This window comes from Oncorhynchus keta, chromosome 2 (assembly GCF_023373465.1).
Source record: "Oncorhynchus keta strain PuntledgeMale-10-30-2019 chromosome 2, Oket_V2, whole genome shotgun sequence".
NCBI classification, from domain to species: domain Eukaryota; kingdom Metazoa; phylum Chordata; class Actinopteri; order Salmoniformes; family Salmonidae; genus Oncorhynchus; species Oncorhynchus keta.
In genome coordinates, this window is record NC_068422.1 from 77,122,807 (window position 1) to 77,141,092 (window position 18,286).

The 18,286-nt window shown below is 41.4% G+C and overlaps 2 protein-coding genes across 6 annotated transcripts in view; both read right to left on the reverse strand.

The window, feature by feature from the left end:
- Positions 1-1,316: 1,316 nt before the first annotated feature.
- LOC118370896 (SIN3-HDAC complex-associated factor) lies at positions 1,317-4,281 on the reverse strand. Of its 2 annotated transcripts, none has more exons than XM_035756126.2 (6): positions 4,134-4,281; positions 2,759-2,903; positions 2,295-2,394; positions 2,068-2,182; positions 1,720-1,864; positions 1,317-1,574 (listed from the first exon to the last, which is right to left on the reverse strand). In XM_035756126.2, the coding sequence occupies exons 2-6, from the start codon at positions 2,884-2,886 to the stop codon at positions 1,382-1,384; spliced, it is 681 nt and encodes a 226-aa protein (XP_035612019.2). In that variant the 5' UTR covers positions 2,887-2,903; positions 4,134-4,281; the 3' UTR covers positions 1,317-1,381. The 2 variants fall into 2 exon arrangements, with proteins under 2 accessions (XP_035612019.2, XP_035612020.2); XM_035756127.2 differs by lacking the exon at positions 4,134-4,281 and adding an exon at positions 3,869-4,009.
- Positions 4,282-4,671: 390 nt separating this feature from the next.
- LOC118360503 (DENN domain-containing protein 5A-like) overlaps positions 4,672-18,286 on the reverse strand; it is a 45,939-nt gene continuing 32,324 nt past the window's right edge. For 3 of the 4 annotated variants that reach the window (XM_052484196.1, XM_052484195.1, XM_052484194.1), the window contains 9 exons: positions 10,107-10,235; positions 9,474-9,595; positions 8,790-8,935; positions 8,565-8,683; positions 8,267-8,448; positions 7,814-7,896; positions 7,457-7,580; positions 7,169-7,337; positions 4,672-6,245 (listed from right to left, as the gene is read on the reverse strand). In XM_052484196.1, coding sequence (XP_052340156.1) covers positions 6,062-6,245; positions 7,169-7,337; positions 7,457-7,580; positions 7,814-7,896; positions 8,267-8,448; positions 8,565-8,683; positions 8,790-8,935; positions 9,474-9,595; positions 10,107-10,235 — 1,258 coding nt within the window. In that variant the 3' untranslated portion in view covers positions 4,672-6,061. Of the gene's footprint in view, positions 6,246-7,168; positions 7,338-7,456; positions 7,581-7,813; positions 7,897-8,266; positions 8,449-8,564; positions 8,684-8,789; positions 8,936-9,473; positions 9,596-10,106; positions 10,236-13,579; positions 13,818-18,286 lie in introns of those variants that run through there. The other variant, XM_052484197.1, reaches the window with a different exon arrangement.

Below are 18,286 nucleotides of genomic sequence, written 5' to 3' on the forward strand. Positions count from 1 at the left end.
TTCAAAATGTCTGCATAGTCTCAGCTTTGATTTGCTTCTGTAAAATATAAAATACACGTTCAATAACAGAATAACAAGATGCCAACAAACACAGAACATTAATAGTGTAAGTATTGCTTTAGCCTTCAACTCATAGGACAAAGAAATGGGTGGTATTCAGCAGGCACAAACTGTGTTACTGCCGGAAGTTGTCCAACACCACACTGCTAATTTTCATAATTGGTTGCTAAAGCTTTGCTGCACTGTGCCTTACCAAACACAACCCCCTGAAGTGTTGTGACAAACTTGGGGATTAGGCTAGCCACTTATTGACCAATGAATAAGTTACAAGTGATGCCATAAAATAATGCCTCAATCTAAATATTTCCACATCTGTACACATTTAGTGGTTTAAAAAGATACATTGTAATTTAAAATAGTTCTCATAGCCAAAACACACAAGAACACTTCAACATATGGTTATAAAAATGTGCATTTTCAGCTCATGGAAGACTACAAATAAATAATTGCTGGTTTTCATTCCTAGACAAAGATGAGTTCTGCATGCTTGTTCGAGCTCTATCGTGATTCACTTGCATGAAATGGCTGGAAAAGCAATAGAGACGCTCATGGTACAGAGTGTTAACACATCTGACAACATACAATACTACTCAGTGCTTGCCAAACCATGCATGTGTGGGAAAGTGTGATAACACATGCATGTATACATTTAAAAGGCCATTCATAATGTATAAATTCACTGAAGACCCCTAAATACTCTTAGCCCATAACCCTTTATATATTAAGATGCTATAAATCAAATTAAATCTGCTTGAGTGTCAGGGGAAAACAAGTATACGACTTAAAATGTCCATTCCATCAATGCAAATAAGCTGGTTTTAGAAATCTAGCTGGTGGAGTCTTGCAGATCAGCACAAGAATACTTCATTGCCAATTAGACAGCTGTAAAATTTTAAAAAAAAATTAAAAAAAACAAGTCTGGATGCTGGCAAAAAATAACATAATATATACAAATGCTGGTAACCGTAACACAGAAAAGACACTTTAAATGTTGCAAACCAAATTAATCAGACCTGAATAGTGTGCCCTTCAAGGCCAAATAGAATTCTGCCTCATCCTATAAATAGTACAACTAATGCATTTATAAAAACATTTTTTTTGGTTCTTTTTAGTTTTCTTTAAAAAAAAAAAGACAAGAAAATGAATTATATGTAAAAAAAAAAATACAAATACACATATCAAAGCAAAAATAGGAAAATCATTTAGCCATCTAAATGCACAGTGAACTAATAGGGAATGTTTTTTTTTTTTGGGGGGTAGTCTGCCACTGGAGACAACTTGTAGGGTGTCATGGTTACCCCAAGAGGGTGCTCAAGAGCCATCACCAGTCCTCTTTCAGGGCCTCTGGTAGCGGGAGAGGCGGGGGGTGAATGGCGGGAAGGGGAAGGTGCGTGTCCTGCATGGGAATCAACGTCTCCTGCTTCTTGGAGCTGCAGCAGGGCTTGAAGAGACGCGGGTCAATCATCACCTCACCAAAACGCCCTTTGTACACAATCCCACAGCACACCTTTTGTCTACAGGGAAGAGGATGAAGTATCCATTCAATAGTTTGTCCAAAAAGCAAATCATTTCTGAAGAATTGTCCCAGATAAATTACAGTACTAAATGAAATTGAGATTTTCCAGACAGACTTCAATTTCATATACTTCATTGAGATACCTTTTCCAGTAAGAACGGTCCAGGAAGGAAAAGACAGAAGGAGTGGGGCGCCTCTGTTTGGACTCAATGTCTGAGCCGTCATCTGACTCGTAGCTGGGGGACTGGGATGGAGACATGCTGGAGGTCGTGCTGTGAGCATCCGAGTCTGAAAGGACAAACAGGACCATTTGTGGTGGCATTCTCTCATGGTAAATGTTTGAGGCAACATCTGCATGTCTGCCTGGATCCTCCAAGTAGGGCCTAGTGACTAAAGTGAAACAAAGACTTACGCAGTATAACTCAGTGGCTTAAAAATGTTTAAGGTGTAGATAATATTCTATAATTTTGTTGATTTAACAAGAGACCTACTTTGTCTTTTGAATTTGTGAAGCCTCTTCAGTTTGCTTTTCTTCTTCCCATCACTGTTCTTCATCTTCTTGGGTTTGGTTAGCTTGAAGCCAGGCCCAGCTCTTGCATCCACAACCTAATGTCATATACCAGTAATACATGTCAATCACTCAACTTCCACACAGCATCAATTACATGAAAAATCACAGTGAATCCTCATTGAACTAAAATAACAAGTTGGTGCATACATGGTTCCAGTTCTTCTTAGAGCCTTTTGGCAGTTTTTTCCATCTTTTTACTAACAGCACACAGGCATTGCAGATGTCTCCCACACGATCCTCTGACAACCTTAATAAATAATCAAGAAAATGAAAACACCTCAAGCAAATCAGTAAACGTCTTTAAATAACAGACAGAACCTTAACTTATATGAAATCATATTATGAAGCACTGCAAACATCATTGTTCTTCAGACAGCAAAACAATCTAAATCAGTCCTAGACCAGTTACTAATATCTTCCCAATTCTATTGACCATCACTTGTTTAACCTTGTATGGCATACAATCACTGGGACAAAAACTGGTGCAAACTCTGCATTAACATGAATTAGAATATAGAACACAGAAATAAAAGTGTAGTGTTTAATACTCCATAAAAAAATAAGAATTTGATGAATGCAATGTTATCATGTCATTAAGACTTAAAGCATACCCAAAACATAGCCTGAAGGTTTCTTCATATCTGCTGCTGTCAGTAAAGCGTGAACTGGAGGACTTGGTCTTGCAAATGCAACATCCTTCATGGCTGCGATATATCTTAGACTTGTGAAAACCAAACATGATGATCAATGAGAACCCTACAGAGAAATAACAAATAGATTACCAAAGGATGCCATCCATTGAATGCAGAATAGTAATAGCACTGTAACGTTACTGCTGTAAATGCTTTCCCCTGGTGGAAAGGGGCGGGTCACTACATGTGGTCAAAACATTGAGTTAGTTCCATTTAGAAGCCTTATTCTACAATTTTAGCTATCCATGATAGCTTGTCTCCACGCGAAGTTCTCATATTTATTGACGATTAACATATTTTAACTACACAAAATGTGCTATACGAAGTACACAAAAAAAAAAACTTTCCTTTCTGCATTTAGATACGCCTTTTATCAATCCTGCAAGCTATTATACCGATTAATGACAATCACTTAGCCAACGTCCCCGTTATTATGCACACACAATTAACGTTATAGGCAACGACTCCCATCTCCCTTTTTTGTTTCCTGACTGGAGGAGACTATTTTAAAACAAAGCTCGCGGGACAGGAACCAGATGATGAAATTGGTTGAATGTTTTTTGAACACAGACTAACACGACTAAATCTAGCCAATTTTTGCAAACTAGCTATTCCATTTAGTAGATTACAATACACCAACCGTACATTGCCACTTGCAAGCAATCCACTAAAATAGAATGGCAGCATCTGGCAACCGCTAGTAATGACGCCATCGTTAGCTAACTTGGCTACTACAAATATTCGACAAATTACAACAGTGGGTCGTTGGTAATAAATGAACTATGCTTTTCGTGCTGCAATTTTGATCGTTTCTGTGTTTAGAACTGATATGTATTTGTCGGGAAAGTGAATCTCAGTTACTTGGGGAATCCGAAACAAAAAGCGGGGAAGGAAAACTCCTTCCAGTGAAGAAACAAAAAGCGGACGAACAGTCATTAAAAAAAATGCGGCACAAAAAAAGTGAATTGAGCAACACTGGCTTGTCTTATAATTTCAAATGAAATTGTTGTTGTAAGATTTAACACGCACAATAATTTATATCGTTTCCTTCCCTTTAAATTCAAACATTCGCCCGCTGAGAGCGCCAAATAGCAATCTGACTATTGTTGTTAGCTAGCCTGCTAACGTTAGCTAGCTACCACGCCACGCTCCATATCCATGCTCTCCCATTGTTAAAGTGACCCCCGTGCAGATATAGTTCGCACGCGACAGACTAAAATTAAATGTAAGACCTGTAAAACATTAGCATTCACGTTCATTTCTAAACGTAAAGGGTAAATAACAGTAGACTTACCGAACAAAAACTTTGAATCTTCGCCGTTGTCTTTTTACACACTGCGCATGCCTTACTACTACTGCTGCATACAGCTGGGTATTAGAATGACATTAGCATAAAAAAAGATGATAATAAAGCGTTCCATCGTAGAAACACCATATTAGGAGTGTAACGTGTCCGTTTGAACAGAAGTAGTTCAGCCAATTGGAGCACACTATGCATGGTATTTAACAATATGGGATTCTGGTTGTAGTAGTGAATATGGAAATGCTTTCTGTCTAATCCTATGTATTCAACACCACACTAGACTCCATGTCCCAGCAAGCATCGTATCAGCAACGTATGAATGGACAAGAAAAAAAAGTATTTGAAATGGCGCGAATGAGTTTGTTTACATTTTAAAACTAGCATTTGTTGTTGTTACAAGTGTTGTTATCAGTGTTTGATTTCTCTGCTTGGTAAAGTTCAATAACCATCAATAACCATATAAAATTTATAGTGACACCATTCCAGTCAGTTATAATCCTTCAATAAAAATACAATAAACATATCCATATCCATTACTGCATTTCTGTAATTTTATTCTTTATTTTTTACACTGTACACAACTCCTCACTTAGTAAACACTATACATTATACGGCTATGTCAAATGTACAACAGTATTGAAAAACAAAAATATATCTCCCAAGATGCTCATGTCGATTGTACATGGAATAGTACAACCAACACAATCCAGACATTGGCACAGGAAAGACATCCTTTACACCTACTTCTGTCAAACTGCTATTGTTATTCATCATCCTATGCTGCACAGTAACAAAAATGGAGGAGGTCCAATGATTCTCATCTAGATCTTGGGTTGATTTTTTTGTGTGATGTGGATTATATTGCATAGCAGAAACGCCAACAGTTCAGATGATAATCGTTTGCTCTATTTTGAATCTGGCCTTTTATAGCAACCATATTTACCACACATTATTAATTTAACTGGCAATCAGCTCATACAATTTTCACTACTGGAAAAACATGATGTTGTAAACCTGCCAGGAATGGGCAGAACAGGTGAGGAATAATGAGAAGTTGTTGGAAAGAAGGATGCACTGGTTAGAGGTATTTACACAAAGGCTGTCATTTTATAAATGACTCACTTTCTACCAAGCCATGGTTATGATGAGTACTGTACTGTTGAAGAGTTGTGTGTCAAGTGTGAAGCACTGACATGGCCGTATAGTGATACTTCTCCAACTGAATACATATTGTGCATCACTAGCATACGCTACATTATCTTATTCAGGAGCCTCTTCTTAGGCCAAGTTATTCCATATAAAATAGTTGCATCCTACGGTACTTACAGTGGGATTGATCCAAACTTACACACTGTCATATTGATGTAGGTGAATCAGTTTTCCACCCTACACAAACATCTATACCATGTCATATTCATACTTATAAAGCATACTTCTGCATCATTTGCTTCAAGCTCTGCATTATGACAGTTAGAATTAGAACAGAGCAAGCAACTTGACAGACATATCAAAATAATACTGTTCTTCTCCGAAAATATATTAACAGTTTTTGTTCCTTGCTCTCCATTTTAGAATATAGCCATTGTCAGCAGTTCACAATAACAATGAAAATATTTAGCTTTCAATAAAGTAGTATACAACAGGTGGGTTATCTTCTTCAACAAAGTGAAAGTAATGGATCGTAATAGAAAACATATTCTTAACGTCTAACAGCAACATTATTAAGGATAAAAATAACAACACATTTTGAAAGGCTCATTACACTTAATATATGGCAAATGTAACAGTAGCTTTAATATAAGCCAGAAATCGTCCCTTAATTGTTCAAGTCTCTTTCTGCATAAAAAGGTTTAATTGTTCTTTAGTGGTCCCTAACAGTTTTCCTTAGTCAGGTCCAATTGGTGTGAACGAAAGAGGGCCTAGATACCGATCCCTTTGACAAGTGAAGCCTCTAGGGTAATGTTGAACTCCTGCAAAGTCTGTAGCACTCTGATCAGAGAATTGACCAATGAGCGGTCCTTTATCAGTGCTGTGTCTTCGTACATTTGCACTGTGATTGGACAGTCTGCGAGGAGAGCGATCCAGTGGTGTAACAAATGGTCCCTAGGAAGAGCAGAGAGAAACAGGAAGTTTACCAGACTGACTTCAGGGAACTGTTTTAGTAAATCCTCATACCTGCTAAAAGACAGGATAGGAAGGGCTCAAGCTTGGTTATGACTGAGGCATTATTTACGTTGCATTTAGGCATGTCTGGTCTTGCTATGTGCCACTTAAAAATATTTTTGACAAAGAACAAAGAGAAGATATTTCATTAAAGTGGCAGATGCATTTGAGCTACCAAGCCCTGTTCTGCCACAAAGGGTTGAGAGAGAAAGAGGAAGTCTGAGGTGTCATAATTAGTAGGATATATACTGTATGTTTTGAACTAGTGTGTGGAAACTCAAAGTGGGATTATAAACTGGGTGGTTCAAGCTCTGAATGCTGATTGGCTGACAGCAGTGGTATATCAGACCGTATACAACGGGTATGACGGAACATTTCTTTTTACTGCTCTAATTACGTCAGTAACCAGTTTATAATAGCAATAAGGCACCTCGGGAGTTTCTGGTATATGGCCAAGAGGTGTATCCCGAGTGGCAAAGCCGTCTAAGGCACTGCATCTCAGTGCAAGAGGTGTCACTATAGTCCCTGGTTCAAATCCAGGCTGTATCAACTCTGGCTGTGATTGGGAGTCCTATAGGGCAGCGTGCAATTGGCTCAGTGTCTCCCTGAGCCAATGGGGTAGGCCATCATTGTAAATAAGAGTTTGTTCTTAACTGACTTGCATAGTTAAATAAATGTTAAATAAAATATCTGGGCACTCTGCTTTGCGATGTGCATAAAAACACCCCTTAGTTGTAGTATATTGTCCATATGCCTTATTGCTTAACTATACATTTAGTGCTGTACAATGAATTCCCATTCAAATGTTTCTGATGATAGCTGTTGTTCTGTGTGTGTTTGTGAGGCCACAGAGGAGATATTACCTGGCACCCAGACACACCAGCATCTGGAACTTCCCATCCTTGCCTATGTTCCTAGATGTGCTGTTGATGGCCCGCATGAAGCGGCAGAAGTGGCGTACTCTGGTTTGCCAGTTCTCATCTGGAGTCACCTCCCTCTGCTCAGCACTCTCAAAGTACACTTGTGACTTTTCTATAAGGAGAAATCACAGACAAAAGACATTGATAAGAGAAACCTCATCCATTAGCATGGCACGGAAGACACTGTATACTGTATATTCAGGTGTAATGGTCGTGTTTTGGAGGCTTTACCTAAGAAGTCCCAGATGAAGACATTCTTAAAGAGGCGTGGGGATTTGAAGCCATGCTGGAACACCTGCTCTAAAGCCCAGACTAGACCATACTCCCCACACAACAGAAGGGTCAGACTGCCCCTCTATAGAAAAACAGACAGGGAAAGAAAAAGAGTGACTAATGTTGTCTCTTTTCAAAGTACCCTGGTCCAACACATCAGTTGTGTCCATATGAAAGTGTTCATTTGGAACACATGTGAGTGAAACTATGATCAGTGTTGCCAACAGTGTACAGACAGTGTACAGGTTGAGGACCCACTGTCTCCTTCACTGTGATAAATAATAGACAATGTGGTGGGGGGGTTGTGTCTCTCACCTCCTTCTCTGGCTTGTGGAAGTGCTTCACTATCCCATTGATGGCCTCTCCCACTCCCTCTTGGATCTGACCAGTGTTCAACTCTGGATGATGGGAAAGAGTAAGAAAAAAATCAGTCCATGCCAGCAGACACAAGACCCTCAAAAGTGATCTAAAGGCATGGACACACCGGTAGCGTTTGCCAGCCGAGAGTACTTAGCACCTCTTAACAGTGTGCCGGCCATAACTTGCAAACCGAGGGCAAAATGATTCTACATGTAGAATCGCGCTGATTTTTTTTCAGTCAAACATCAACCAGAGACCAGAGAGAGGGTGGTCCCTAAAACACACCACGGTGAAAAAACTGCAGACAAACGGGAGATCAACATTTGGTGCTGTGTGTGTAGTCCCTTGGTGAAGATTATTGGTTATTATTGATGACGATTTTTGCAGTGTATTTGAATGGTCACTCACTTGGTTTGCTGTTTGGTGAGATGGTGACGAACCTCCTCATCATCCCAGGGGACTGCTGCATGGGGGGCGTACGACACATTCTGTCCTCGTTCTCTGAGTTTGGTGTCACTAGCTCTCCCACCAGGACCCTCTCCAGACTGCCATCGTCCACCCCCTTCCCCAGCCACCGGCCACACGGGAACCTGCGCACACACACAACAATATAACAGTTAGCCAAAGCTTCAACAGGGTCTTTCTTGTGAATAAATGCTACTGAAATCTCTAGCATAAGGCAGCTGCTACCAAATATATCACCCACTTGTAAGCATGACCTGTGATCTCATTCCGGACCATAACATACTCCACAAGCCACTTGGCGTAAAGACCTGAGTTATCATGGCCCATCTGCACTGTGGTCAGCTTGCCCAGGTTCTGGCACTGCGACAGCGAGAGAAGGCAAAGGGCAAAAGTCACGTTAAGGTGAATATATATTGATATTATTATCAAAATACCAGGAATATTCAATCTTGAGGGGAGCACCAACCTCAAAGGTGATCTCCTGTGTGTGCTTGGGGATCTGGAGAACCCCAGTCTCAGCCAGCTCCCCAGACACACACACCCAGGGGTTGGCTGTGAACATGGAGCCTCCTAGTTTCTTACTGGGAATCACCAGCACATGGTATGGGATCACTGTGGGACAGAGAAGAGAGGGAAGCCTGAAATCACTCAGTCAAGTACAATATGGTAGCAGGTAGCCTAGTGGTTCGAGCATTGGGCCAGAAACCAAAAGGTTGCTAGATCAAATCCCTGAGCTGACAAGGTAAAAATCTGTTGTTCTGCCCCTGAAAAAAGGCAGTTAACCCACTGTTCCTAGGTTGTCATTATAAATAAGAATTTGTTCTTAACTGACTTGCCTAGTTAAATAAATTGGTCACAAGAGCTACCTCAGTCTTCAATATATAATATAATAATAATAGTGGTCCTTCTGTGGCACAGTTGGTAGAGCATGGCGCTTGTAACGCCAGGGTAGTGGGTTCGATTCCCGGGACCACCCATACGTAGAATGTATGCACACATGACTGTAAGTCGCTTTGGATAAAAGCATCTGCTAAATGGCATATATTATTATATTATTATTATTCAATATATTTCTCAGTAAGCATCTCAAATTCAGGAAATTGGTTTAGCCAGGAAATAAGTCTTATTACTCTAATTTGCTGGCACTCACTGATGGTTGTGAAGACATTGGTGAAACAGAAGTAGTCCACAGCGTTGAAGGAGAGGAGGTGGTACAGGAACTGCTCTTTCTCATCATCACAGCGCAGAAAAGCATAACGCTTGTATAGTTTCCTGCAAAAGAAACAAAAATAAATTCACCAAAACAAATCAGTTTCATATGATGTAATGATTATAGATTGAACAATAACAGTCTGAAGCCTAAAAGGCTGAATCAGTAGCTGATGAATGTGTTTTCCTTGATAAACAACTGGAGAATGGTAATGGAATGGTCACAATGCAATACCTCCATAATAAATCATGAACGCGACCCACTTCACCACCATCTCATCAATTATTTAAAAAAACATTGTAAATGTTTAATAGGTGATTGTACTATGACGTTTGGATCTGTCAAAAGAGCTCATGTATTATACATGCATAGTTTTCAGACATCAGGTTGATTCATGTGTGTGAGACTGAGTGGGACATTCCAATAAAAACTAGTGAGGATTTATGAGGAGACTGACTTAAAGGGAATGGGGTATTATCCCAATTACTGAAGCAGAGGCTCTTACAAAAAGTACACATTTTGTGTTTAGCTTGATTTGCCAGTTGTATACTAGGTCCTTGTTGTTTTGCTCACTTTGTAAGTTCATGGTCAGACAGCAGCTTTTTGAGGTGCCTGGACAGCAGCTTCTTCTCCATGGAGAGTCTCACCCAGGCCCTGGCCTTGCCCACGTCTGTCTTGATCTCACCAATGTTCTGGATGTGTCTACCGAGGATATAGTACACAGCACAGAGGTCAGAGAAGAAAAACACACACAAATGCACATATACACACATATACAAACAGTCATCCTTTCAGAGATGGTCTATAATGTTGTAGCATGTTTTGCATCCTTTGGCCAAGGTGAACACAAAACCACAAACCTAATATATGATAAAATGCAAGAGAAGTCCCTCTGAACAAGGTGATAGACCTCTGCTGTATGTTGTTTTCACCACTGTTCTAGATTCCAGAGCATTCAGGGCTGAGAGGGGGTAGCCAGCCCAGCCAGGAAGAAGCCCTGGCCAGCCCCAGACTCCCTAGTGTTTAAGCCAGCCTCCTGTCATCGCTCCCAGCCACTATCAAGCCCTCCGTGTCCAGACACATTCCCTTCCACTCCACCTCTGCCAGTAAGAACTGCACTGTCTGTGCTATAAGTGCTCCCCATGCACCCACCCCCCTCTCTCATCCCTCCTTTCCCTCCCCCTCTTCCCTTACTGTCACGAATTAACCCAATTTCCTCCACTCCACTCTGTTCCCCATGGCAACAGAGCAAAATATCAACATTCACAATGAAGATTGTTATTGTATGAATGGTATAGTAAGACAAACAATGGTTATCTGCAATCTGCAGACTAACTACAGGAATCCACCTCCTGTAGAAGAGGAATTAGATAAATGTCAAATAATAGAGAGCACAGCAAGGTAAATATGAAATGTTGATATGTAGAATACCTGGTCAACATTTATTGGCCATTAAAAGTACAGATACCCAAATATAATATATTTATCAATTAAAATGTGCTCGTATATCAATGTGACAACGCACAAATGAAAAAGCACCAATGGAAAATTCTGGATCCTTGGAAAGAAGACATGACGTGTGTCTGTGCAGACGTGTGATCAGAGTAGACTTCTACAAGACTATGCCACAGCCATGGGTAGGCCGTCATTGTAAATAAGAATTTGTTCTTAACTGACTTGCCTAGTGAAATAAAAAAAAAATACAATAAAATAAACAGCTACCTGAGCCAGACCACCCTCTCCCTGGCTTGGTCTGCAGGGGGTCTGCAGGGGAATTAGGCTGGAAGTAACATGCTGTCACACAGATCAGCCTAGTTCTCTTTACCACCTCCTTCACACCACACCAGGAATGACGTCCTGTATGACTCAACACCACTGGCTGTGGTGCACCGTAGACATGACAGTGGTCTGACTGCCTTAACACACAATGCATCCCATAAACTATCGCCAACTTCAGGATTCCTCTCAGCCTGGCTGAGCACTACTGTGTCTGAAAGTGTCTGCTAAATTAACTACTGTGGATAAAAGTGTCTGCTTGATGAACTAGTGTGGTTAAAAGTGTCTGCTATAAATGAAATACTGGGATAAAAGTGTCTGCTAAATGAACTACTGTGGATAAGTGTCTGCTAAATGAACTAGTGTGGATAAAAGTGTCTGCTAAATGAACTAGTGTGGTACTGTTTCAAAACAGAGTTTGTTTGTTTTGAGCCCCACCTGTAGTCCAACGCTCTAACCACCAGACTACCTGTCTCCCCAAATAACACATATGGAATCACGTAGTAACCAAAGAAGGGTTAAACAAATCAAAATGTATTTTAGATTTTAGATTCTTCAAAGTAGCCACCCTTTGCCTTGATGAAAGCTTTGCACACTCTTGGCATTCTCTCAACCAGTTTCACCTGGAATGCTTTTTAAACCGTCTTGAAGGAGTTCACACATATGCTGAGCACTTGTTGGCTGCTTTTCCTTCACTCTGCGGTCCAACTCATCTCAAACCATCTCAACTGGGTTGAGGTCAGGTGATTGTGGAGGCCAGGTAATCTGATGCAGCACTCCTTCATGGTCAAATAGACCTTACAAATCAAATCAAATCTTATTGGTCACATACACATGGTTAGCAGATGTTCATGCGAGTTTAGAGAAATGCTTGTGCTTCTAATCCTGACCATGCAGTAATATCTAACAAGTAATCTAACAATTTCACAACAACTTTGACGAACGGCAGAGAGCATTGCCATTTGTAGGCATATCATTGGAAGACATGATGCAGAAAACGGACCAATTTCTCCTGCACAAATAATCTTTCAGGAAAACTGAACATTTGCTATCTAACTGAGAGTCTCCTCATTGAAAACACCCGAAGTTCTTCAAAGGTAAATTATTTATTGAATGTTTTTGCTGGTTTCTGTGAAAATGTTGCCTGGTGATGCTAACGCTAAATGCTAATGCTAAATGCTAACGCTAAATGCTAGTTTTGCTATGGTAGAGAAGCATATTTTTGAAAATCTGAGAAGACAGTGTTGTTAACAAAAGGCTAAGCATGAGAGCTAGCATATTGATTTAATTTCATTTGCGATTTTCATGAATAGTTAACGTTGCGTTATGGTAATGGATTTGAGGCTGTAGCCATGATCCCGGATCCGGGTTGGCTCGGCATAAAAGTTAATTTGACTGGGAGCAAGACATCGGTGTCCGCAACGGGGCTGGTTTTCTTTTTGTAATCCGTGAATGACTGTAAACCATGCCACATACGTCTCGTGTCTTAGCCGTTGAACTGTAACTCTACTTTGTCTCTATACTGACGCTTAGCTTGTTTGATTTCTTTGCGGAGGGAAAAGCTACACTGTTTGTATTCAGTCATGTTTGTCGCCCTGCCATGATTAAAAGCAATGGTACGCGCTTTCAGTTTTGCACGAATGCTGCCATCAATCCACGGTTTCTGGTTGGGGAAGGTTTTAATAGTCAGCGTGGGTACACCATCACCGATGCACTTGCTAATAAACTCGCTCACCAAATCAGTGTATACATCAATGTGGTTGTCTGAGGCTATCCGGAACATATCCCAGTTCACGTGATCGAAGCAATCTTGAAGAGTGGAATCCGATTGGTCGGACCAGCGTTGAACAGACCTGAGCACGGCCATTTTCTGTTTGAGTTTTTGTCTATAGGCTGGGAGCAACAAAATGGGTTCGTGGTCAGATTTGCCGAAAGGAGAGCGAGGGAGGGCTTTGTATGCGTTGCGGAAGTTAGAGTAGCAATGATCCAGAATGCTGCCAGCCCGGATTGCGCATTCGATATGCGGATAAAATTTAGGGAGCCTTGTTTTCAGATTAGCTTTGTTAAAATCCCCAGCTACAATAAATGTAGCCTCATGACATATGGCGCCGACAGAGATGGTCGCCTCACTTGCATTCTTAGGAAACTATGCAGTATTTTGTTTTTTTTTTGTATTATTTCTGACATTGTTATCCCATTAAATCTTAAGTCTTATTACATACAGCCAGGAAGAACTATTGGATATAAGAGCAACGTCAACTTACCAACATTACGACCAGGAATACGACTTTCCCGAAGCGGATCCTCTGTTTGGACCACCATCCAGGACAATGGATCGGATCCCAGTAGGCGACCCAAAACAACGGCGCCGCAGAGGGGCAGACGGAGGGTCTTCTGGTCAGGCTCCGTAGACAGGCACATCGCTCACAAGTATACTACTCGCCAATGTCCAGTCTCTTGACAACAAGGTAGACAAATCATCGCAGAGGTGTGTTTTGGGTCATTGTGCTGTTGAAAAACAAATAATAGTCCCCCTAAGCGCAAACCAGATGGGATGGCGTAAACGCTGCAGAATTATGTGGTAGCCAAGTGTGCCTTGAATTCTAAATAAATCACAGACAGTGTCACCAGCAAAGCACCCCCACACCATCACACCTCCTCCATGCTTTCCGGTGGGAACCACACATGCGGAATCGTCCGCTCACCTACTCTGCATCTCACAAACACACGCGATTGGAACCAAAAATCTCAAAAAGACAGATTTCCACCAGTCTAATGTCCATTGCTCTTGTTTCTTGGCCTAAGCAAGTCTCCTCTTCTTATTGGTGTCCTTTAGTAGTGGTTTCTTTGGAGCAATTTGACCATGAAGGCTTGATTCACTCCGTCTCCTCTGAACAGTTGATGTTAAGATGTGTCTGTTACTTGACCTCTGTGAAGCATTTTTTTGTGCTGCAATTTCTGAGGCTGTTATCTCTAATGAACTTATCCTCTGCAGCAGAGGTAACTCTAGGTCTTCCTTTCTTGTGGCGGTCCTCATGAGAGCCAGTTTCATCATAGCGCTTGATCGTTTTTGGGACTGCATTTGAAGAATCTTTCAAAGTTCATGAAATATTCCAGATTGACTGACCTTCATGTCTTAAAGTAATGATGGACTGTCATTTCTCTTTGCTTATTTGAGCTGTTCTTGCCATAATATGGAATTGGTATTTTACCAAATAGGGCTATTGTCTGTATAACCCCTACCTTGTTACAACACAAGATTGGCTCAAACACATTAAGGATAGAAATTAAATGCATTCCAGGTGACTACCTCATGAAGCTGGTTGAGAGAATGCTAAGAGTGTAGTAACTGTTTTGGTTACTACATGATTCCATATGTGATATTTGATGTCTTCACTATTATTCTACACTGTCGAAAATTGTAAAAATAAAGAAAACCCTTGGACTTTTGACTGGTCCTGTATATATACACTGCTCAAAAAAATAAAGGGAACACTAAAATAACACATCCTAGATCTGAATGAATGAAATATTTTTATTAAATACTTTTTTCTTTACACAGTTGAATGTGCTGACAAAAAATCACACAAAAATGATCAATGGAAATCAAATTTATCAACTCATGGAGGTCTGGATTTGGAGTCACACTCAAAATTAAAGTGGAAAACCACACTACAGGCTGATCCAACTTTGATGTAATGTCCTTAAGACAAGTCAAAATGAGGCTCAGTAGTGTGTGTGGCCTCCACATGCCTGTATGACCTCCCTGCAACGCCTGGGCATGCTCCTGATGAGGTGGCGGATGGTCTCTTGAGGGATCTCCCAGACCTGGACTAAAGCATCCGCCAACTCCTGGACAGTCTGTGGTGCAACGTGTTGGTTGATGGAGCGAGACATGATGTCCCAGATGTGCTCAATTGGATTCAGGTCTGGGGAACGGGCGGGCCAGTCCATAGCATCAATGCCTTCCTCTTGCAGGAACTGCTGACACACTCCAGCCACATAAGGTCTAGCATTGTCTTGCATTAGAGGAACCCAGGGCCAACCGCACCAGCATATGGTCTCACAAGGGGTCTGAGGATCTAATCTCGGTACCTAATGGCAGTCAGGCTACCTCTGGCGAGCACATGGAGGGCTGTGCAGCCCCTCAAAGAAATGCCACCCCACACCATGACTGACCCACCGCCAAACCGGTCATGCTGGAGGATGTTGCAGGCAGCAGAACGTTCTCCACGGCGTCTCCAGACTCTGTCACGTCTGTCACATGTGCTCAGTGTGAACCTGCTTTCATCTGTGAAGAGCACAGGGCGCCAGTGGTGAATTTGCCAAACTTGGTGTTCTCTGGCAAATGCCAAACGTCCTGCATGGTGTTGGGCTGTAAGCACAACCCCCACCTGTGGACGTTGGGCCCTCATACCACCCTCATGGAGTCTGTTTCTGACCGTTTGAGCAGACACATGCACATTTGTGGCCTGCTGGAGGTCATTTTGCAGGGCTCTGGCAGTGCTCCTCCTGCTGCTGGGTTGTTGCCCTCCTACGGCCTCCTCCACATCTCCTGATGTACTGGCCTGTCTCCTGGTAGCGCCTCCATGCTCTGGACACTACGCTGACAGACACAGCAAACCTTCTTGGCACAGCTCGCATTGATGTACCATCCTGGATGAGCTGCACTACCTGAGCCACTTGTGTGGGTTGTAGACTCCATCTCATGCTACCACTAGAGTGAAAGCACCGCCAGCATTCAAAAGTGACCAAAACATCAGCCAGGAAGCATAGGAACTGAGAAGTGGTCTGTAGTCACCACCTGCAGAACCACTCCGTTATTGGGGTGTCTTGCTAATTGCCTATAATTTCCACCTGTTGTTTATTCCATTTGCACAACAGCATGTGAAATGTATTGTCAATCAGTGTTGCTTCCTAAGTGGACAGTTTGATTTCACAGAAGTGTGATTGACATTGTGTTGTATAAGTGTTCCCTTTATTTTTTGAGCAGTGTATATATATATATATATATATATATATATATATATATATATATATAATTGTTTTTGTTGTTGTTGTTTCCTGTTTTGCATGTTATTTTGGCATTAATACGTGTCACATATCTGTTTGCAAACAATGTAAAAAACTAAATCATTGAGTTAATAAAGCTGCATACAAACATGGTCTCTTTTTGCTTTCTTGAGTAAGGCATCTCCAAAATGCAGGTGTTTCAGTCTAGCTCAGTGCTCTCTGTGGTGGTGGTGGGGCAGCCAGTGAAAAATGCGGAGCATAGGGTTGGTAATGTTCACTAGTTGTGCCGTGATTGGCTCAGTGTTCTGTCACTCATTGGGACACAGCGTCACTGCAAAATCTACGGGTAGAGCTCGAAAATTAAAGCTACATTAGAAGTGCCCATCCAAGAAGGCTCAACTTCACTGGCCACAGATAAAATAACTTCTACTGTAGCTTTGAATGGACTGATCATGTCAACATCATACTTTCAAAATCTTAGCTAGGAAGCTAGACAAACAGTCATCATCATGAATCACGTCGACAATCTACTGGCAAATCCTTTTCAATCCTTGTCATATGAAGATAAATTATAGATAAAATGTAGCGGTGCTCATCGGCCATTGGACATAAACATTACACGACAAGTTGGAAATCGCAAATTCAACAATGAATTGTTTGGAAGGAATCAGTGGCTAACTGCAAGCGCTGCAAAGCAATCACTAGCCTGCTATTCAGTGGAGTGTGTGTGACATGTCTGGGTTTCAGGGTCTCTTTTCCAAGATTAAAAATATAAACATTCATGCTGTCAATCCAGCATGATTTCCGCCGCGTTCAAAACAACTGGAAACTAGGAACAAGGACATCTCAGACTTCAGTATATTCAAGACAACTGGGAAATCTGAAATAAACGAGCTCCGACTGTGAAAATACGTTTTGATTGGTTATCCAACTTGGAATTCCCCAGTCGGGAACTCTGGCTTCTTTTCAGAGCTTCGACCTGAAGATAACTGATGTCAACCTTGTTTTTGATTCAACCTTGCCCCCCGAGTTCCCAGTTGTCTTGAAAGTACCATAAATCCAGAGAATGACAGACTTTAATGACAAAGTTTGATGACAAAATTTGCCTACAGGGACCGCCGCACCACCTTCCTGTTCAAGTGAACACAGCTACATCAAGGTCAGTCCAAAAATGTATTGCATGCTGCTGCATAAATTATGTAATATGTCAGGAAGATATGTATACTGTAGCTGAGAAAGTAAGACTAAGTGTATGTTGTTTAGTAAGCTGTTAGTAGCCCATGTGCCTTACCCTAAAAATGTGGTCCCTTTCCCCGTCATACTTTAGCCTACTGTTCTGACTTGGTGGTGCTCACGTAGCCTATAGCCTGTTTAAGAGAAATATAATCATTGAATATTGTAAGAGCTACTAATTGTCAGCTCATATGCCCCCTTTATTTATCCTACGGCTCTGACTTGGTTTACAGGGAGAATACTGTAAGAACAGCCCATGTTCTAAATTCTGTCGCAGTACATTTCAAAAGTGCAAGTTATATTGACTACATCCGTCCTAGCTCGCTCATTAATGTCTTAATCGAAATTACAGATTGCCTCTTATCTGCTCGTCGCCCCCTTGTCTGCTGCCAGACAAGGCTCCGCTGATTGCCAGGTGTAGCGGTGGTAAGGATTCACTCCATGGTGCTGAAAAGAAAGCTCTGCTGTCGGGACAGATTTATGTAGGCCCTAACAGTTTGTGGGCAGCGTTTTTCACCGTTATAGTGCAATTCATGTATTGTTTAGTGATGTGTTGTGTAGTGGCTTTGCTGGCATGCATCTAAAAACATTTTGGGGAATTTGCCACCAAGATGTACATGTAAAAATCAACACTAGTGGTATAGCATTTGGACCAGACATGAGGGGCCAAACATGAAGATCATGAGGAATGTAGGTCAAGTCTAATCAAATAGAACACAAATACGGAAGGC

Bases quoted from the DNA above. Each gene is read 5' to 3' on its own strand.
- LOC118370896 (XM_035756126.2), bottom strand. From the start codon at position 2,886: ATGTTTGGTTTTCACAAGTCTAAGATATATCGCAGCCATGAAGGATGT. The intron at 1,865-2,067 runs GTAGGTCTCTTG...TTGTCCTTTCAG, and splicing joins TCACAAATTCAAAAGACAAA to ACTCGGATGCTCACAGCACG. The intron at 1,575-1,719 runs GTATCTCAATGA...TCTTCCCTGTAG, and splicing joins GACCGTTCTTACTGGAAAAG to ACAAAAGGTGTGCTGTGGGA.